The sequence below is a fragment of the Phaeoacremonium minimum genome, assembly GCF_000392275.1.
Source record: "Phaeoacremonium minimum UCRPA7 unplaced genomic scaffold PA7_03_scaffold_583, whole genome shotgun sequence".
NCBI classification, from domain to species: domain Eukaryota; kingdom Fungi; phylum Ascomycota; class Sordariomycetes; order Togniniales; family Togniniaceae; genus Phaeoacremonium; species Phaeoacremonium minimum.
Window position 1 is genome coordinate 148,662 of NW_006921485.1, and position 21,761 is coordinate 170,422.

A 21,761-nucleotide genomic window follows, 5' to 3' on the forward strand; every position below is an offset into this window, starting at 1 on the left:
ATGCAAACTTGGTACACCATAATTGCTTTTCACTCAATTGCTCCCTGGCAATCGAAATAACAAAAACAACTTTGAAGAACATTCTGGTATGATCAAACTCTGCAATATTATTGCGGGAATATCTTCTCTCTGGGAGGGTGGCAATCGTTGGTGGTGACCACATTGTGTTTCGTCCAATTGGTGTAAATCGGGGTTGGAAGCAATTCAACAGCTTACTCTCTCTGAGACTCAATTTAAATGCCTCTCAACACAGTTAGACATTCAAACTGCTAGAACCACCGACAAACACTCGGCTTACAGGAGGCATCCGCATTTAGCAACCTTGAGTTGTCAAATTGTCACCAAACAGAATCCATCGCTTTTATAATGAGATTTTTTTTCCTTTTTTTTTTCTTCACCAACATCGAGTCAGTCAGCGTACATCCGAGCTCACAGCCACAACTGGGCAAACTCATCTTAGGAGCGCGCATACTTATCACACGAACAGCAAGCAAACTCATAATGTCTCAGAATATTTGATTACGGTTGATACATGCCTACTATGCATGTATCTGTTCACTGCTTCCTGTATTGTATAAAAAAAGACTCAATCCCCCGACATCTAAATCCATGCCGGCAGTAAATACAAACCGGCCAACTGGGTCAGGCCTGATCTCAACTCATGGCCCTCGAGGGCCTCCCTCCCCTAAACCTGATGGGGGTGTCCCTCTCAAATGTTTCCAGTACCCTTTTTTGATCGCACCATGCCATGCTATGCAGAAATGTGTGCCATGCTGATGATGCTGATACGCTACAAGTATTTAGACAAAATGAAATGGAAATTACCGAAATTCGGTCCATGTATGCAAGTTTGTTGTCGCTTCTTTTCTCTCTTCAGTTCAATCCTTGCGACGACCCTCGTCGTCGGCTTTCTTGTCGACCGTGTCGACTTCATCGTTCTTCTTTCCAGCTGTGTCGACTTGACCGTCCTTCTCCGAAATTGTGTCGACTTTGTCTTCGTTCTTCTCGTCAACTGTGTCGACCTTCTTGTCCTCGGTCTTCTTCTGGCCGTAAGCAGCTTCCTAGAGTCCATTCTGACGATGCTCAGCCGGGGGTGCATAAGCATGGAAAGGCGGCAGGACATGATTGTCGATGCGACTGAAGGTCATGACGGGGGCGGCAGGCGCGCCAGGAGCAACGACCTGCTGCGGCGGCTGCTCGGTGCCGCTCAGCGGAGTTTCTCTGTCCTGGGCCTGCTGCTTCAGGGTCTCCTTCTTGCGAGCCAGCGTCTCCTTTCGCTTGTCGACGGCGCGCTGCATCGAACCGTTTGCCCATCGAGCTGGGGGGAGGAAGAATATTAGCTTGGAATTCTACGACTCGCTGGGAAGAGGAGACGAAACTTACCTTTCATGCTGGCGCTCATCTTCTCCGACTTCGTCATGGTGGCATACTCCTTCTCGCCATCCGCGCCAGGCGCAGCAGACGACGACCCGGCAGACGGGGCAGGAGTAGCGCGACGAGACGGAGCCTTTGATGGGCCGGCGGACACGGAGCGGCTGGGAGGTCCAGTCATGGGTTGACCAGGCCCGCTGACGGAGAATTGGAATGGGGCGGGTGCAAGAGCTGGGTTGGGAGGCATAGCAGCCTTGCCCTTGTTATTGGTGATTTTGATCTTCATCTTGGCTGCTCCTCCGGCATGACCAATACCAGGAACACCAAGATCATGGCGTGGAGGCGCAGGAGCCAGGGCGGGTCCATTAGACATGGCCGTAGGGAAGAAGCCCGTGGCAGGCGCTGCGTTGAAGACAGGAGGTGTCGGAGTTGGTTCCTTCTTGGTGCGCCGGGCTCTCTTGGGCTTAGGCTCAATTTCGCTACTGAAGCCGACGTTGGCGAGCTCAGTGTAGTTCTTGCGCTTGCGCTCGCGGAAAGAGTAGTTAGACTCAGCGGTATGGGCAGTGCCACTTGAGGAAGAAGTTGTAGGACGTGACTCGTCGGTAGGTGTAGGCTCGGTATCCGCAGGGGACGGGTTGTGATAGAACGACGCCGCTGGGATCTCGACACGATTTGGAGGACGTCCCGGGCCACGGCGCTGGCGCTTGGCTTGAGGCTCTGCAATGCCCTCGGACTCCTCCTGTGCCATGATCTCGGCCTTGGACCGACGCCCTCTCTTCTTCTTGGGCTTCTCAGCATCTGTCTGTTGCTCCTCCGCAGGTGTGGCGACAGCCTCTTTGGGTTTGGGGCCTCGGCGCCGACCACGCTTTGGCGCGGCATCTGCTTCTTCCACAGGCCAATCTTCGCCATTTGTCTGTGCCAACGCTGAAGTGGTGAAACTGGTCGCCGTATTCTGTCGAGGCATGGGACCCCTACGTCGACCACGTCCTGAAGGGCGAGGGGCTTCAGCAGGTGTTGCGGCCCGGCTCTGGCTCTGGCTCTCGTCCTCAACGCCTCGAGGCCGTCTGGTTCTCTTTCCTGGAACAATGACTGCACTCGGGTCTTCATTAGTAGCCTCAAGTAGTCTCTGGCTAATCTTTGGGCGATTTCGCAGTCGGCTATTCTGAAGACCATCTCTCTGGTTGATGGGATCCTGTTTGGAAATCATAGTTTCCCGTGGATCGTATTCGAAACCATAGGCCTGCGCCATAACTTGATCCTGCGCGCGATGATAGGCCTTGTCGCTCTTGTAGGTGGGCTCTTTGACCCGGACGCCCTTGATGGCAAAGTCTTTCTCGACGGCGGGAGTCATATCAACGAACCCGTTCTGGTTCTTCTTCCTGAGGGCCTGCAGCATCTTCATCTGCTTCTCCAACTTGCTCTCAAACGCAATGTCCGCGGCTCTACGGCGAACAGCGTTGTCCTCATCGTCGGTGATCAGCTTCAAGCTCTGCCACTCATCCTGCCAAATATATAGGCAATCGACCACTTGCTCGAGACAGTTGTAGAGATCAGCATCATTCATCTCCTTGTGGTTCTTGAGGGCGTCGATGAACACGCTTGGTGAAGTAAGTCGTTGATAGGGGAACTGCTTGCGCGACTTGCGCGGTCGCATGCTCTCGATGATAGGCTCATCCGGTGTTGGCTGGTCGACATCTCCATTGTTAGTGTCCTGGGGTGACGGAGCATCCCCGGAGTCCATGGGTGTATCAGCACCTCCAGTGATGTTTGCAGCTGACTCGAGGGCCGGGTCGACGATGAGTGGCTCGTCAACTGCCTCCGCCTGCTGCTGGCTATCCTCATCAGCTTGATCGTCAGCTGCCTCAACCCGCTCCTCGACGGGTTCCGAAGCTTCGGGAACCGGGGTTGGCGCAGCAGACTCCCCAGCGTTTTCTGGATACGCTTCCATTTCCCCATCGACGTAAGGCTTGAGATGTGAATAGTCGTGTTCAGCGACTTGACCACCGGGTGGTAGCAAGAGGGTGGGTGTTGTGGCCTGAGCCTTGTCATCCTGAGTCTCCTTGCGTCTACGACCTCGAGGTCGTCCGACCTTTGGCGGAGTCTGGGTTGCTTCTGGTTGAGAAGGTTGTGTGGGGATAGTAAACACAGGAGGAGTGGATGACTGAGGCAGCAACTCGGGCTGGAAGCTACTATCTCTGGAAGAGGGTCCGCGGGAAGATGGACCATATGAAGGGCTCTTCACAGCAAGGCCATGAGGGCTCAGGGACCGTGGCTGCTTGTTGTCGAAACTCTTTTCAGAAACAAGCATGTTGTCACCGATATCGAGTTGTCGACGCCGCTATCATTTCATTAGTCTTAAAACACAAAATAAACTGAATGTATTTCGAGACTTACATGTGATCCTCGGACTGAAGCGGCACTGGGTTTATCTCGAGGTACGGTGTAGATGACCTCGCCATCGTCGTCGATAATTACAGTACCAGGACGGAGGTCCTTATAGCGCTCCTGCAATTCTAATTGTTCGTCACTCACTTCAAGTTGGCTAGGAGTAGGTTGCTCAATGAGAGCATCCTCTGCGGCGGTAGTGGTAGATGAGGAGCCATTGGTCAGAGCAGCCTCTGTGGCCTGAGACTGAGGAGTGGCTTTGTCTTCAGTAGGAGTGGGCTCAATGAGTTGTGGTGTGGTTAAAGACTTGGGTTGAGTTTCTTGTGGAGCTTGGCCCCCAACTGGTTCCGCGGCAACGTTCAACTCCTCATTCTCAGCGGAATTTGTATTGACATGTTCTGAAACTTGCTTTTCGGTCTCGTCATCTGGCTTTGAAACAGAAACGCCGTTAGTTGACGGCTGCTCATAAGAAGAGCCGTCAATAGGCACATAGTTGTCACTGGTGGCTTGACCAGACAAGGCGGATAAGGTAGGGTCGACTGGAGATGAGAATTTTTGATGCTCCGGAAATTCCTGAACATGTTTCGGCGCGACATCCTCAGTTTTGACAAGGTTGTCGTCAGAGGGGGTGGAAACAAAATTTTGGGAGAGGGTTGTGGTTGATACAGTGTTGTGAGACTCTAGAGCCGGCTGGTTGGCTAGAGCAACAGCTTCAGCAGAGTTCTCGATATTAAGCTGATCGGAAGAGACACTAGCAGTATCCGAGTGCTTGAACACAGATTGCTCATCAGAGGACTCATACTCCGAGTATTGGACACCAACTTCGATGGTATCCTTCAGCTCGGTGTCAGAGGGTTGCTGCTCCACATAAGACCTCGACTGAGTCGAAGTCTTTCTCTGGGGCTGCTTGCGACGTGAAGATGCAGGAGACTCGGTGCGCTGCTTCTCATATCTACCGCGTTTCTTAGTCACAGTAGACGGTGGCAGGTCATCCGCATCATAGTCAACCTCGTTGGCTCTGCGCTTACGGCCGCGGGCTGATGCGGTGGCGGGCATCTTCAGCTCAGGCTTGTTGGTGGTGGTGGTGGTGTTGGTGTTATTGGGATCCTGCGTGCTTTCTTCTTCATCGCCAATTTGGGCGTAGTCGACACGAGCGCGCTTGCGAAGAGAGTGGCCGCCCTTAACTTCAGCCTCATCGTCTGCAGCGCCGTCGAGGCCAAACTCAAAGGTGCGAGCTCGCTTACGGAGGCTGTGGTCGTTCTTGTTGCTGGGGGTAGAAAAAGTGAAGGAATGATGAAGCTGAGATGACTTGGGCAGCTTCTCGCTGCGGGGAGTGCGAATGTCCATCTTGGCTGCTGCTGGGAAGCTGGCTGAGACGGCGGGAGATGATGGAGATGAGGAGTGGTAAGCAGCAGCAGCAGAATGAAAAGGCCTGGTGGTGCCGCGCCCGCGAGATGAGGATGAGGGGGTGCGGACCTGGGCGTGCGAAGGAGAATCTGAATTGTTGGTTTGATCTGCAAAATTGAGGCTGAAGGATTGCGATGAGATAGAAGGAGACAGCGGGCTCTGGTCACCTGCGTTGCTGGGGAATTGCTGCTGCTGCTGATGTGAGTGATGCGAGTGATGCGAGTGGTTGTGGTGGTGAGAGTGCTCTGATGATGAGTGAATCCGGCCAATACCACCACCGCCACGGGACGTGCCGCGAGGCCGACCAGGGCCTCGTTTTGCACCACGCTCCATTATTGTGTAAGTGAATGAGCGCCGCAGACAATAGCAAGCGAGCAGCTATTGTGCTATTGTGCGTTCGAGGGAGGATCTGCAATGGGCGCGCAGCGCTGCAGAAGGCCGCTGATTCTGATGCTGAGGGCTGGTCTGCTGAGGGTGTGAAAAAAAATGAGGTCAGGGTATTTACGTGTCAGAGACGGGCCTAGAGCCAGGAGGCGGACGGATAAGAGTGATGAGACGGCGATGCGCGCACCAACGCCACGCCGCTGAGCACACTCGAGGGATAAAGAGAAGCTGACTGGAAAGGGAGTACAAGCAGCTGCGATGTTTTCCATGCGCTGCTCGGCTGGGGATGATGCCAATATCTGAAGCCGAAGAGGCCGTTGTCGTGCTCATTAAGACGCTGTAAAGCCCATTTTCTTGTCTTGGACGGCCCAGAGCCACTCTTGGAAAAGGGAAAGCCTTGGCACTAGCACCTGATTGGCCCGCCAGAGCCGGGGCCCTTTGCACGGGGGCATCAGCCATGGCTCTCCCGTTTCGGCCTAGCGTCTCCACCTCCCCAGCACTGGCACTGGCACTGGCACAGCACTGGCGCCGCACCTGGCAAGCGGCAGCACTTACTTTTAGTTAACCTAATGTTAGCTGTGTGCATGAGCTGTTGTTACGTAGTGCGACCTTGTATCTGCTTGCTTGCTTCATATCACCACTTTCTCCTGTTAGCCGTGCCATCATTAGCAGATTACACTCTTACTCACAGCTTGGACGCAGGCTTGCCTCTCTTGTGATCCTCAAAGGCAAGCTCAACAACCCGGACATCAAGGTGTACGGCGGACAGCTCTGTCTAATTGACTGGACCTATTCTGCCCCTCCCGTTGCTGTGCATCGTGACCGGCCCGTCTCGCTTGCGTCTCGACTACATCCCTTTCCTTCCCTGCATCGTTTCGTTGAACCACAACTCTTGTCTCGGCCTCCAGCTCCACCGCCAACATGGCCAGCAAGCGTACCAAGCAGGCCCCCACCGACGACATCGACGAGCTGTTCGAGGGCATTGGCGCTGACGACGCCGCACCCAAGAAGGCCCCCAAGGCCAAGAGCGGTGGCCCCAAGGGCAGCAGCAAGGCCGCCGACAACGACGACGACATCCTCGCCGAGCTCGAGAACCAGCTGGGCGAGAAGGGCCCCTCCCGGCCGCACACCCCGCGCGTCAAGGAGATCGCTGCAAAGGGATCCCCGGCCAAGCGCTCCGGCACCCCGACCGAGCGCTCGTCCGAAGACAAGCCCGCCTCCAACCTCCCGAGAAAGTCCGGCGAGAGCGCCCGGTCGTACCATGCTAGCTTCACGCCCAGCGCAACTAGCTCCGAGCTGCAGGAGTCGGAGAAGAAGGGCCCCGTCGAGCAGACGCAGGCCGCTGCCGGGGGAGGCGGTGGTGGCTGGTGGGGTGGCATCCTAAGCACTGCTTCGGCGGCCATGAAGCAGGCGGAAGCTGCATACAAGGAAATTCAGCAGAATGAAGAAGCCAAGAAGTGGGCGGATCAGGTTCGAGGCAACGTCGGCGCCCTGCGCGGACTGGGTAAGTACTTTGACTTGGTCCTTCCTTCTATTTTGGGTGACTGCTACATTTGGCTACGAATGCCTACGGGATGGCGCAATTGAGGTCATGAAGTGCCAATATGGCATTGTTGCAAAGGGATAAACTATCAGGAAAAGGCTAACAGCATTGGCAGGAGATAACATCGCTCACCGCGCCCTACCGACATTCACCAACATCTTACACACATTGGCACCACCCATCTCTTCGCATGAGCGTCTGCTCATTCACATCACTCATGACCTCGTTGGATATCCGTCTCTTGACCCTCTCATCTACGGCGTCTTCAGCCGCGTCATGGCCCAAGTCGAAGGAGGTGACCTTCTCGTCATCCAGCGTGGCCACGAGAGCACCGTGAGGTCCCCCACCTCCGAAAAGAGCGCTGGATTCTTCTCAGGCGCCCAGAGTAGTGCCGGCTGGCGAGACGGCCCGTGGTGGAGAGACGTCGGCTCCCCGCGTGACCTCGGCCTCATCAAGGGCCTCACTGAAGGAACCAAGCTGTGCAGAGCAAGCGCCGAGGCGTACAGCACGGAGTATTTTTCATCTACCGGCGGCATTGAGGGCGCTCGTCAGCGAGCCGTGGAGCCTGTAGATGAGAACAACCCCGTTCGGAGCTCAGATCTCTTCCTCGCCGTTCAAGCTATTCTATCGGACGAGGACAAGACGCTTTTCGCGGGCACCGCCTCTGCCGAGAAGGAGAAGGAGACATCGACAGTGCTCGAGGAGGATGACAAGGATGAGCTCGTTTCCTTCGCAGTGTACATATTCGACCCCGTCCATGAGATCTACTACAGCTCTGTGAGCCAAGGCATTCCAGCCAAGTGGGTCCGGTGGCTCGACACTCCCACTCCCCTGACTCCCGCCAGCGGCCAGGATGGCGGTCTTCCCGACATCGAGAGAGTGCCCGAGGAGATCCGCGACATCATCGAGAGCGGTGGCGTCGATCCTCGTGAGTGGGTTGCCGAGTGGGTTGAGGAAGCCCTGAGCCTTTCTGTCGGTATTGTTGCCCAGAGATACGTTGCGCGCCGTATGGGCGTCGGCGAGGGCGGCATTGGCAAGGGCAAGCGCAGATTGGAGGACGTTGTGCAGGAGGGCGGCGGCGAGATTGCTCGCGCTGGTGTGCTCTAAACGTTTAGTACTGGCGTTTTTCAAATGGGTTGTTCGCATCGTACCGTCATTGGGCTCTGGAGATCCAATAATGCAGTTGTGTTCTCTTCGAATCGCACTTAGTTCAGGAGTTCAGGATCAACTCTCAGATTTGTTGTTTCTTGAGTTGCGTATTGCAGTACAATATCCCCAGTATACAATTTATGACACTTAACCTTTGAACTGACCACTGAAAAAGGGCAGCAGTACCTACTGCTGACCAACACCCAATCAAGGTATCACATAGCACACACACGAAAAGAACCCCCCAGGGCATGAGAACGTACTGAGAATGAAGGGATAGCTATTCTTGCATTGTAAGTGGCAATATAAGTGAAGTGAGCAGAATGAAGTAAGTAATAGCGAAATAAGTCACCTGACTGCTGGCAGAGGTAAGACCATGCCAACCCGACTCACCACCCTGATTTAACAAGACTATGCCGACAAGCTTACTTGAACTTAAATCTTCTACCCGTGGATGAACTTGATCAAGGTCTACTACCAGTGAAATAGGCTAGGACCACAATCTTAAAAACCCCCCAATGTCGACTCATTGTTTCGTTTGGTTTGATGACTTGAGTGTTGCCAATGAAAACTTTCTGCTAAGACTGATATGTTTTGGGGTATTGAGGGTCTACTTGTCATAGGAAATTTGATGATATACCTAAATCAATCACACTTTATCATTAAAAGCTGTACCGAGAACGGCGCTATACAAGTAGCAGACACACTGTATTTGTACCGAGCTATAGTAGCAGGAAAGAATTAGGGTGTTCCTGTCCAAGAATGAGCAGAATCGGTTGTACAGCATTTAATGATTTAGCTATGTACTACCTAGTCTATGTCTCAAGGTTGATTGCGTCCTGAGAAAATATCTGGACGGTCCGCTACAGGAGCGAAGTTGAGATCAAAATTATCGATATTGAATTGGTATCCAGTGTCAACTCTGATATCAGTGTTTTCTGGGTCATTGAAAACATCAAATGGCATGAGACTGGGCATGTCGCTCCAAGGCTGGGAGGGAAAGTCCGCATCGCTTACTGTCGAATAGGGAGTATCGATGAAGGTTGCGGTGCTCGTGCGACTCACGGTCGTGTATGGTGTTGAGCTGTCATCTGTAATATGGCGTGGAGAATGGCTCAGACCAGGGTCGTCCGAGAATAGACGAAAATCCCTGGTATGTTCAGAGACGGACGTATGCGTGTTAGAGAACAGTGGTATAGACGGTCTCGCCTTAGCCTCGACTTCGGACTGTATCGACGCTGCGGGTGGTGTATTCGCCCTAGACTGGACGGCATACTGTTGCACCGCTGAGTCTAGCCAGGCTGATATGATGTCTCCGACAGCATCAAAATCTAATTTGGTTACAACCGAACCCTCTAAGTTCTGTTTGAGCAAACGAGGAACTTCTGCCTGAAGGTGCTGTTTGAGATAAGCTGCAAATGCAGCGTCGGCTTTTTGAAGAGGCATGTCAGGTGCATCTGGCCAAGTTAGTTGCAAGTGAGGTAGTGCAGCAAAGAGTGCCGACAACTGACATGGTGATTCCGGTTTCTCACGGTCCGGAAAGACCGCATCCCATATTTCAAACCACTTCTCTTCGTCATCTGCGGTAGACGACCGCTTACGGCTCTTCAGCATATTCATCGTGCTTTCCTTCATTCCATCCACAATAGGGTCATGGACTTTGATCTCAGCTATCTGGCAAGGGACCGTCTGCCGTCTGTGCGCGAAGAGTTCTTTCTCTTGCGGAAAGGTCGTAGAACATCGCTCACAAGTGATACGTCGATGATAGTGTCGACGATAGAGATGCTCTTTGAGCCGAGGAATATCGCGCCAACTACCATGTGCGCAGGTTGTCTGGTAAAAATTCTCTGGGGACGCAATGTAGAACGGACAAGCAAATCGCCGAGCATTATTCGCGCTGGGACTGTTTCGACTGAGACTCTCTATCTTTGGCCGTCTGCAGTGTCCTGGGAACTCGTTGTCATCATCGCAACTCCTTCGCTTCTGCGGTATTCGATGATCTGATGACGGAGCGAGCGTGACTTGTGTCATTCTCACAGGTATCGCGCTTGACTTGCTCCTTACAACTTCCGCTGTCGAGTCAGGAAAATTGTTATCTAAATTGACAATCATCGGACCACGATTATGCTATGCCGCGGAAATCAGTCAAACTCCTTCAAATGTGCTGCTTGAATTTGTCAAGACAATTTCTTGAGCTATCGCAGGCGGCAACAAGTTAAATCGCCCCTGCCTCGTCTTAATGACGAAATGACACGCTGCCTAGCAGCGATAGAGCCAGAAAGTTCAAACGAAACGTACAAGACAGAAAAGGTGAAGAAGGCACTCGAAGGATTCAAGGCTGACCTGCTTTGGTGTTGTGGCCTGGAATGCCTCAGTCAGGCCCTCAGGCAGGGCGCAACAACAGACTTAAAACCGATCGCCGAAATTGCACGTGATAAACCAAGAGCAAAAATAATAATGCACAAATTGTGATAATGTGCAATTCAATGCAATAATAGCTGGCGAACCAGAGGGAAATGGGAAGAAGGACGAAAGATCAGAGAATGGGCGCTGGGCGTGTAAGGCATTTCAAGGTGTAAAAAAGGCTGCCCCGCCATTATTCTACTTGGGAGGAGGCCTGCAGACTTAAAGCGAATCCGCCTCGCCAAGCCCCTGCAACAACGAGGGTGGCTCAGCCCCTGAATGACGGCACAACGTCACCCAGCAGGTCAATTACTGCTCAATCAAGCCCGGACTTCTACGCTTGCATGAAAACCAAAGGAAATATGGGAAATGATAACTTACAATGGAGCGTTACGCCGCATAAAGTGCGTCGTATCGCAGGTCTCCGTTGGTAGACCGGTGGTTCCTCATTGAACGAGGCTTACCTGAGTCTCAGGATTCCGGTGCAAGCTGGAGCGCTTTCCAGTTTCTTGTAATCGAACACGACATGGTCTTCCAAGATGCAACCATTGTTTCGCAGTGAGACACGGGTAGGCATCTTATTGCCAATCGAGTCGCCTCCGCGGGATACGGATGCTTGTGACCTACCAACCCTGTTCATGCAACAGAATCCCGCAGAAAGCGGTCCATCCGGCTCGACGCCATCCCATGTTGTTCCAACATAGCCACAAGGTGTATTTCAGCGGTCGAGATACTTGCTAGCCGCCATTGGCATCCCCTGTCCTTGCAGGATACGCCCGGCTGCTGAGGGATGAGGCCTCCTGACCAGAGCACACTGTTCTCTCATCGTCATCTTGCCACAAGCGAGCAACACCTCTTAAGTCGAGCTACTTCCACTCTCGCATTCCAACGTTCCAGTGGCAATCTAGCCAGCTTGCTGCTCAGCACTGTGCCTCCGGGTACGCGTCATCTGTTCGAAGCGTAGTCAAAGTCGTAAAGGTCTACGACTGCCGTTGTTCACAGACAACCATATCCTGTGCTATCGACCTCGCTGTCATCGTTCTGCATCTCGTGTGCTTTTCTGGAAAGCAGTTGAAGCCAAAGTTGATGACATCGGTCTGTGAGACCACGGCAGCTTGGCGTAAAGAGCTTCTCCTGACGACGCTGTCGTCCTGACAAAGAGCAACGGCCGAAAGACAAGGTACTATGCCATCCCGGACGTAGCGCACTGCATCCAAAGCAGGTTTTGGTCCATCATTGTCAGCAAACCTCGGTGAATCTATCCACTCTCGAGGATCTCGTTCCTTAGCCGCCGCCAGTCAGGACGCACAAGGACCAGGCCTACTCTGGTTGGACCATTCTGGCTGGACACGTGCAATCTACCCCTGGCTTCCTTGTTGGGCGGATATCCGAGGTTGTCGTCGTCGCTGCTGTCGCTCGCGCGTCCCCGTTCCGTATCCTCTTGGCACTCCTGTCATTGGAAGTGGAATCTCCTTCCACATAGTAGCGTAGCTGTCGCCCCTGCATCCGTGCGGTTCTGTTTCCCACACTTATTGCACAGCACGGCACCGGGTAGCAAAGCAGAATGATCCGTTAGTCTGTCCACCGACCATTTGCTGGCGCTGCTTCCGTGTTCCATCCCCCTCTCTTACCTACTCGTTGAGCCATTCCATCATTGCTCTTCATTTCCTTTTCTCTTTCCTGCTTCATCTCTTCAACGGTTCCAACACGAAAACGATTGCTCTTTCCTATCATCAAAGAGTTCGAAGACGTTACTGGGATCATCCTCCACTTGCGACGACAATCAACTCAAGTTGCGCGTTACCCTGTGTACGTATTGCCCGGCTGCCGAGTAAGTAATAGATTCTTTTGTTGAGGAGCAGCGAATCGTGACGACTGGGCTTCTCAAACGTCCCCGTTTTCCTTGTCCCTTCGTCAATCCTAAGCTCGTCGTTGATGAAGGCTCAATTGAATGGGCATATATGGTCGAAATAAGCGCGAGGAGCGTCCGAGTCGGTCGGGAGGGTGAGAGTACAGAGGTCTCACAGTTGAGTCTTTGCCACTCCATGATGCCATCACGACCGGACAGTGTGGCCATAAGTCATGAAGCATGTGACTTGGCCATCCCGTGCGCTACCCTCTCAATTGCTGCTGGGTGCACTGCGTCCTGTTTATGCCAGCGAGGCGAACAGGTTCACTCCCACACATCACTGTCCAGCAATGAGCAGTCAGGCTGTTCGCCTTCCTTTCCCTTCGTGCTGCATCACGTGCATCCCCCATCCCAGTCTCCCCTGAGTGCAAGGCTGTGCCTCTTCAGGTTTATCCTGTCGCGATTGTCGTCGTCGTCCTGCTTCAGATATCATGTGCAACGCTGCAAGACACTTCAAGCACAGGTTGTTTGTCTCCCATGCTAACAGTATTCTTCTTTGTTAGTCAATTTAAATCAGAATGGACTGTCGGTACATTGGCCAGTCCGCACCTCCGCCCGACCCAATGTCTCCAGACTTGCCGGATGTGCTGTATATGAAGATGATGGAAACTGCCCAGATCCTGACTGGGCCTTTACTAATTGAAACTGTATGGCCTGTCATCACAAGCTCAGGCTGGTTAGGTTCGCTGCTGACCGTATCACGATAGCCTCTGGAGAGGCTTGTCTCTATGGCGAAGACTCTCTGCCGTGTATCGCTGGCGATACTGTTCATCAAGATAGCAGAACTGTTCGACCCTAATCCGGCGGCTATTCTCGTTGCAGTGGTCGTGGTCCTCCACTCAGATCAGATACGACTTTTGAGACAAGTTGATTTTCTCATGAATAAGGCGACGTCTCTGTTTCTAGGCTGGGCTTTCAGTCTCTTCGGAAGCTCTTCGTCATCTCATCTGCAATTAAGAGGATGGAAGATTTTCCTTCTCCTCATGGCCTTTCCAGCTTGCATCCAGGCTGGTGTAGTTATGGCGAGTAAAACAGAGACAGTCTCTTCATACTCGCTAGACTCTTTTAGCCCAACGCAACAGGAGTATGCCAGTACCAATGTCGCAGATAAACCTCCAAGTACGTCCCAGCCCCCCCTCCCCAGCTCTGTGTTGCATCGACTCAAACGGAAGCTGCAAGCCTGCTCCTGAGGAAGGAAAAATATCAATGCTAATAACCTGCAGCCATTTCTGACCAACAAGGCTTAAGCCCAGGAGGGATTGTTCTCATCGTTATTGCCGCACTGGCCATACCATTTGTCGTCTGGTCTGTCCTTCTAGGACCCTGCTCCCCTTTTCGTCGGCGAGATCTTCGTAGACACGTAACGGTCAACCGAACACTTAGCGCCATGGAAGCTAACGAAGACATGGCCTTCGTGAATGGATATGGCCTCCTGGATCTACAGCGCCACCGTCGCAACACGTCCCGATTGGACCCAGGAACCAGCGAGATAGCATTCCCGCCCAGAGTACTCATCGGCTACAGCTGGCGTGATAGTCGCCACTCGATAGGAAACTTCTCAAGCATCACTGGAACCGAGACTGCGGTTGACTCAAGCTCCAGCCTTAACCTGGAGGGACGTAGTCAGTCACCTATAAGCGACTTTAGCAGCCAGACAGAAACGTCCACCAACACCTCGACGCAGACAGTCCCCTTGCAGCGTAATCAGGAATATGACATCCATTCGATCGGCGCCTTATTCCATGACACTCCCGTGAATGCTTTCCCACTTCAGATCAGCTTGGATCAAAGTGAATTTGAGGGGAGAGGCCATGATATATCCCAGGTGATCATGGGCGACGAGAGATCCATGGATACCCCTGGCATCAATAATCACCCCCTGGATCGTGCTTTTGGCGAGGGTGAAGGCTCCGAGCATCATGCCCCACTCCATGACGAGGACTTGGATGAAATTTACCAACTCATCGCCAGACATGCACGTCCAGTCGATTTATTGATCCCTACCATCGCTGGAGCTGCATCACTAAGCGGTTCCACTGCTGCAGGGTCAAATCTGGAAGATGTGAATTCAGATTCAGACGCATCACTGCTCCCTACTGACGACATGCCGGCCACCGACAATGCAGACTCGGAGCAGGGTGTCCCCGTTCCCGGTTCCCCAGGTCTAGGAACCGCGGCCTCATTGCTCGATCGAGTTGCTGCCCCTGAGAGTCGCGTTGTAGCATCTAGTGGTATGAATGCAATGGATGTTAACATTGGAGTATCGCATGGCAGGCCATGACCATGACCGCGGCACGTCTCTTGCGAAGTCAAATACCATCTAGAGCATGGTTTCGACCAGGCAGCGGCCCTTGATCGCATCTCTGTGCAATTGAGGCGCCGGAGACGAATGCGGATGCGGATGCGGATGCGGTGGAGGGTAAGGATGAAGCCGAAGCCATGAAGGATTGTTAAATGCAAAGCGTTTGCGTGTTTTTGTATGAGAAGATAGACCGACGAGCAAGAATACGAGGCTGTACTCGAATGATAAGACAAGAACAAGACAAAGACGACCATAAGCATCATGGAGTGAAGACTAACAAGGCTTCCTCATGGACGATTGTCCCGGTGACTGCCTCGCCTCGGTGATCCCCAGAGGAAGCTGGCGTAGTGTCGTTCTTTATTCAGCCTTGACGTCTTCTCAAAGGAGTAATCATGTTGTTTTCCCAGCGCCCCCACCCCGCGTCGGCTGCCTGTTTACCGTAAGGCGTGGCTTGGTCCCGGCGTTCCAGCGCAGCGTAGGGGTCATCGGCGGCCCCCAAAGCGTACCCAGCGACAAGGCTCGGCGGTTCTGATTGGCTTAACGCGCCTGCGCATTGAGCGTACGCGTGCTCAGCTGGGCGCTGTTCGCCTGCTCACCACCCTGCTGGCGCCTGTAAATGATCTGCTCCACTGGAATCGCTGGGATTCCTCATCCTGAGGGGCGGGTTTGTGTCATGAAGAGCACTGAACCTGACCTGGACAGCGGGTTTCGAGAACATGACGATGATGCATGCAGCAGCAACATGCAGGGCTGTACCTGGTGCCTGATCTGCACTTTTGGGGGCGAAGAACCAATTGATGCTCTGGAAGAACCGTCTTGGTGGACCATTCTGGACAGCCTCCCCAGTTGCCGCCTTGATTATATATAAAACAATTGACAACAATCTTGACACCATAGCCCTACAATGAGTAAGATGTAGCTTCCAAAGGAGGCGTCCGGGGCGTATGACACCGAGCCGCTGACGCCCTTCCCCGTACTTCAGCCACTTAGAGCTCGTGCGACTACTCCTATCGTGGCCCTGCTAACCATGTGTTACTAAACTTGGTGCGGACTTCTCCAATCCTTGTTTATGAGTATATAGCCCTAGTCTGAGAAACAACTTCACGATTCAGAAACAGGGTTGGCGGAACTACGGAGTTACTCATTTTACAGTAAGGGCCAACAAAAAAAAGGATGAGTGGAGAGCAGAAGTTGCGAGCAGACTTGTACAGCGAGTCGACATTGAAATCCAGACAAGCGATAGATCGAATTCAACTATGTAGAAAGTACGAAGAATTCTCTGGTGTGCCCGGCTCAGGCTGCAATAATCACCAGTCGTCAACGCCAAAGCGTTCGAGAAACGTGACTGCGAACTGTGGGTGGCAAGCCCGCGCGTTCGTCCGCAGCACAACTTTCCCTCCGGCATCCCTTACGGCAGCCAAAGTTTGTAATGCATCCACGGATGTCTCGGTTTCGGTTTCGGGGGAAACGAGTTCCACAAGTTGTAAGTGCGGCAGTTTCATGCTCTGCTCCTCTTGGAGTCCCTTGAACAGTGCTCGCACACACTCCATTTGCTTCTCGTTGTACTCCTGATTGAAAAGTCGCACCGCCTCAATAGAGGATGGAAGCATGTCAACGAGACGCGGCATTGCTGCGTCACCAGGTGGACCTTCCTCGTCCAACCATTCCTCATTCTTTGAAAACTTGTTGAATGCCGGTGCCATCAGCATGTTTACGTCAAGCTCCAGCGCTTTCAGTCTCTTGAAGCCCGTCATGTCGTCGAGAGTCGTGCCCCTGCCGCCGTAGCAATGAAGAATAGTAATCGATAGCTCCTCGAGAGTATCTCCCACGTTCTCCTGAATAGCGTTGATGAAAGCACCAACATTCCAATTATGGCCGCACCCATGCCACTTTGTCTCGTACGCAAAATGGAAGCATCTCAGCTGGGGAGCTCTCGATAATAGCTCTCCGAGTTCGCGGAACCTCGCAACACTACCCACCAGCTCTATTTTCTCCAAGTTGGCCCCGTAGGTCTCGTAGCGTGGATCAAAGGGGAAGCCAGTGTACCCATCAGCGTAGAATATGCAGCTGCCAGCGTAGAATTCGCGGACTGAGTTAAGGGCTAGAAACGGCGCGGAAGATGATAGCCCGCGACGGCGCTCGTAGCCGATGCCAACAGATGGCTTCACCACTTCCAATCTAGATAGCGATGCAGAAGGCAGCGACTTGTCGTTCGCCCAGCGCACGATGACATCTAACACTTGCCATAGCTCCGGGTCCTTATGACTGTCTGGTATACGACCCCAATCTTGGTCCGGAGCAAGCTCTGTAACATTTGGGAGTAACGTCAACAGGAGAGCAGTGTCGCGGGCGGCATTGGAGTCCATATATTTTGTCATCCATTCATCATCTATCATGCGCGTGATCCACTTTTCCAGATCGACTCCGGCCTCACGAAGATATGGCGAATGCCGTACAAGTTCGCATAATGGTCCAGGATTATCTTTGACATGTGGGTAGAACGTTCCGCCCGCATCATCCAAGTCCTTACGAAGGGGATCGTGATAGTAGTTATCGTCCTTGATGTTAAGCGTTTGAATATAGCGTGCGATGACGGGATCCTCTGCAATATGCAATAGGAGGTCCGGCACTGATTTTATTTTGATGCCCGTAGCTTCGGTGACCGTGTCCCAGTGAACGACGCCTGTGCGATCACGTCCGCTTCGAGATGTAGTTGCAATGCGGAATATAGAGAGAGAAAAGTGGCGGTATCGTTTCCGCCTGAGGTTGTATTGCTGCAAGAAGACAGAGCTCGCCACGTGAAGCTGCTTACATGCCAAGACAACGTGCTCGAAGTCTTCGGGGATTGTCTCGTGCACGATGCGCTGAATGAGCTCTGTCGGTAGGCTCAGTAGAGCCATGCTTCTTTCGATGGCCACTTGGTACCGGTATGAGGATGGCGAACGTCCGACTTGAAGACGGATGGTGCAGTTCAGCCCCTCTTTACCGTATATCGCGAGTATTGTTAGTGGCAAAATCCACTAAGGCGGCCGATCTCACTGCTGCCTGAACTCATTCCTTCCTATCTAGGTACTTAGTTAAAATTGTGTATTCACGGATTGTAATAGCACCTTTGAGGTATGAAGAAGAATGATCACATTGGATTCAGACGCATACCGAAATGAAAATAAGATGATGGTCATAGTGACGATAGAGACCCTTTTTCCAACACGGTCCAAGACACTCAGGTAAAGTAGGATACGGATCATCGACATATTGGGAACAGAATTCTCGAATCGCAATCAAGCAAATAAAGATATCTATCTAATATCCGCCGCTATAAAAAGGAAGTTGCTCTAACTAAAATTCAGATGCGTGCATGGTGAGAAATAATACAGGAAGCCGTCCCATAACCGTAATCATCTCTATGGCCAACATCTATGGTTATGCTCTTCGCCTAACGGGTGTCAGGTACACGAACAGCTTGCCCTTGTTCCATAAGTTGAAAACTTTCTGGTCCATCCAACTCTTACTTTCATCAGCTATTTTCATATCGAAGTTGAAGATCACTCTAGCAAGGATAAGTCGCATTTCGGCGTATGCCAGACTGAGATGACAGTAAGTCTCGATACACAGGGTAAAGACGTAGGAATTCTCTTACTTTCGACCAATGCAATTCCTAGGACCTGTGTGGAAAGGCTGGAACGCATCACGGTTATCGCTTGCAAACTGTTCATCCCCAAGGAAGCGCTCAGGATGGTAACTGAAGGGGTCGCGGAAGTGTTTGTCGTTGTGGTACATAGCCCATTGATGGACAGCCACCACAGTCTTTCTCATCAGCACTTCGTGATTGGTTATGGGTAGCGAATAACGAACCTTTTCCGGAACAAAGTGACCAGCAACAGTTGCGCCACCCTTTGGCACAACCCGTGGTAGCCCCAGGGGCACAGGAGGGTACATCCTGAGTGCTTCCTCGAGGCAGGCCAACATATATGGCAACTGACCAGCAGACACCAAAGTGATATCTTCTTCATTAGAAAATGCCGAGCGGACTTCATGAGTTAGGCGATCCAAAGCAGATTGATTCATCAGGAGCAGATATGTGACACCAGACAAGAGAGTTGCGGTGGTCTCAGATCCGCCAATGATCAGCAGTGCACTATTCGCTTCCAATTTTTCCATGTCGAGATTCCAATCGTCCTTCTTCTGAAGGAGGCCTTCGATCAGATCAGGTCGATCCTGTCCCAGCTCCATTCGTTTCTGCAACTTGGCTTTATTTAGGTCGATGTGATGCTGGCGTCGCTCCAATGCTGATTTGGGAATCAAACTCATGAGCAGCTTTTGAAACATCGGGTAATGCGCAGCGGCTTGGAAGAAAACACCGACTCGCCCGAGCTCGAAGATGGCCTTCACCCAAGGATGGTAATCGGAGTCTTCGAGACAACCAAATGACTCTCCGAATGCTAGATCGCCTATTACGTCGAAGGTGGTAAAGTTATACCAATCAGCCATATTAACAGGAGCCAAACCCCCTTGACCTTTCTCATGCAGTCTGTCAATGAGCATATCAACGTACTTCCGAATCAGCGGTTCCTGGTTTTGCATGCTCTTCTCAGAGAAACCGTGGGCGAGTTGCCTTCGAAGGGCTCCGTGTTCTTCCCGCTCTGAGAAAACAATGTCCGTCACCATGCCGGCGTCCTCGACTGGTCGATAAAACATTGACCATTTCATCATCTCGTCGCCGTGACTACGGTGTCCCATGATGTCTTTCCATGCCGCTGGCTCTGCAAATGCAAGCTCATCCGGGGCAATTCTCACAACCGGCCCATATTTCTTATGCAATTCCAAGATGTGAAAGGGATATGTCCCTTGCATAACACGATAACAGTACGGAAGTCTCGAGACTCGTCGGAGAAATGGCCCAGGATAGGAGCGCAGGGGGTGAAAAAACAAGTTGTATGTCCATAGACAAACAATGTAACCAATATACTGCAAATGGAAGATGTTAAACAAAATTTGAACAACAGGAATGATATGAGATTGGGGCTGACACTTACAATAACGGTTATCGCAGCCACGGCATACTCTAGCCGTGAAAGTAGTGAAGGCATGATCGAACAAGAGTCCTACTTCAATATTATGTAAGACTTCCGAGTACTCGGTGGACCAAGCCGGCCCTGATCCATCGCGGACGCTGGATAAGCTGCCGATATTTAAGCCACTTAGACAAATCTCGGAGGCCATCAAGCCCCCGAGCTGGCGACCGTTGAGATAGCGGCCCGGCATTGAGCGAAGCTTAATTGAGGATCTGCGACACAGATTCGGTATCGAATTCGTATCCGTGCTCGCCCACATTTATGAGCCAGTGATCGCATCTTCCGAGTGTGGGGCTTGAAGCTGCGGAGATAGTGCGAGCGAGCCTCCGGCATTCGCATCGCACTGCCGTCCACTCATCAACAAGGCATTGACAATCGATGCAACTCTATGACTTGGCATGTTGTAGGACCATGTTTGCTAAGTGGTGCGAGCAATCTACGTGTTAGCTTCGAGTATATTAGATGGTTCGTTGTAAAGGATAGCACTAGTGAACATTAGATTGATACAGATGACTTGATTGATTCGCTTTCCACGAGAGCGCGAGTATCGTAGGTGTTCTTAAAGACAACCATTTCTAGCCAGCGTCGCAAGTATTGCACGATTTGAACGCAAATACCTAAATCACCATGGCCTATTTATTGTGCATCTGATTACGACTATAACGTACATAGCTGAGCAACACAACCTCACGACCAGTGAAACATGCGCAAAGGATTCAAATGTCAGTCTCCGCTCACTGAACTGTCAAATACTTCTCAGGAATGGGAACAGGCCCATAGGCGGAGTGCTAAAGCCAAGATTTGCCTGATGCATTGATCTGGGCCCGTATTTGATTGGATAGTCGACGACTGTGTGAAATACACCACGATTGTCCCAGGTAGTCACATCTCCCTCCTCAACAGGTGAGAAATAGACGTATTCTGGCTTCAGTATGCGGGCTTGAATGTTGGCGAGAAATCGTCGGATCTCTATTACATCAGAAATGACGTGTGACTCCTCATCTAGGCTAGATCGATGGTAGAGCTTATACACGGCAAGTGCATGGACCTGAAGTTCCCTCTTACCGGTATGGGGGTTGATCCACACCAGAGGGTACTATCTCAGCAATGTTAAAAAACGTTTCGAGTATCATTGACACAAATTTACGAGAATACGGGGGATTAATAGTTGAAGCCTAAACAAATCAGCTCGTATTTCTCTATTCATTTTGCTTGAGACCTATGATGAAGAGTTGCCTTGCTCTAACCCAAAATTGGCGCTTGAATAATGGGATATTGAGGCTGCTTCCGAAAAAGTAAAGCAGTTAAAATCCTTCGCGCGATAAGCCGGACTACAGTTGTTGTATGTACATCCACTAGTTCTTAATATTCTGGCTTCCCCAGTTTCAGCCTCCCACGATTACGCCATCGTCTTCAAACTTTCCCCATTGTCGACATTGATGACCTATTATGTGTATCATTCCAAGTCGTGAGATTGACCGAAAAGCATGTTGACCTATTGTGCCTTTTTAAGACGCTAAAATGGCTGCAAACCAATCACAATTTATGTTCGCCTCGTCAGACTCGTAAGGGAAGCCAAACAAATCTCAAAGAAAACGGATACGAAGCCACTGCATGCGTGGAAAGAACACTCGAAAGAGTGAAACGCGCTTGATGGCTGAGAGCCATTACGTGGATGAGAGCTCTTTGGTTTCATTGCAAGCTCTGTCGTCATCCGCAGGGAGGTCACAATGGTCACTTGATGCTGATCGAGTGAGAGGATCCGGTCAACCCCACCATTAATCAGCTTCGTGGATAAACTTGACTGCGAGTCGCTGAGGCTTATATCATCGA

At 51.8% G+C, this 21,761-nt stretch overlaps 4 protein-coding genes across 4 annotated transcripts; 1 reads left to right on the forward strand and 3 right to left on the reverse strand.

Annotated features, from left to right (window-relative positions):
- Positions 1 to 878: 878 nt before the first annotated feature.
- On the reverse strand, positions 879 to 5,103 carry UCRPA7_8301 (hypothetical protein; the record flags this gene model as incomplete). Its single annotated transcript, XM_007920818.1, has 4 exons — positions 879 to 1,061; positions 1,122 to 1,318; positions 1,384 to 3,709; positions 3,766 to 5,103. 4 exons carry the CDS (start codon positions 5,101 to 5,103, stop codon positions 879 to 881), a joined length of 4,044 nt encoding a protein of 1,347 aa, XP_007919009.1.
- A 1,365-nt stretch (positions 5,104 to 6,468) lies between these two features.
- Positions 6,469 to 8,197, forward strand: UCRPA7_8302 (hypothetical protein; the record flags this gene model as incomplete). Its single annotated transcript, XM_007920819.1, has 2 exons — positions 6,469 to 7,051; positions 7,206 to 8,197. The coding sequence occupies 2 exons, from the start codon at positions 6,469 to 6,471 to the stop codon at positions 8,195 to 8,197; spliced, it is 1,575 nt and encodes a 524-aa protein (XP_007919010.1).
- A 7,963-nt stretch (positions 8,198 to 16,160) lies between these two features.
- Positions 16,161 to 17,753, reverse strand: UCRPA7_8303 (putative f-box domain protein; the record flags this gene model as incomplete). The annotated part of the gene is made up of 1 exon (XM_007920820.1): positions 16,161 to 17,753. The coding sequence occupies one exon, from the start codon at positions 17,751 to 17,753 to the stop codon at positions 16,161 to 16,163; it is 1,593 nt and encodes a 530-aa protein (XP_007919011.1).
- A 736-nt stretch (positions 17,754 to 18,489) lies between these two features.
- On the reverse strand, positions 18,490 to 19,566 carry UCRPA7_8304 (putative cytochrome p450 protein; the record flags this gene model as incomplete). The annotated part of the gene is made up of 1 exon (XM_007920821.1): positions 18,490 to 19,566. One exon carries the CDS (start codon positions 19,564 to 19,566, stop codon positions 18,490 to 18,492), a length of 1,077 nt encoding a protein of 358 aa, XP_007919012.1.
- Between the last annotated feature and the right edge of the window lie 2,195 nt (positions 19,567 to 21,761).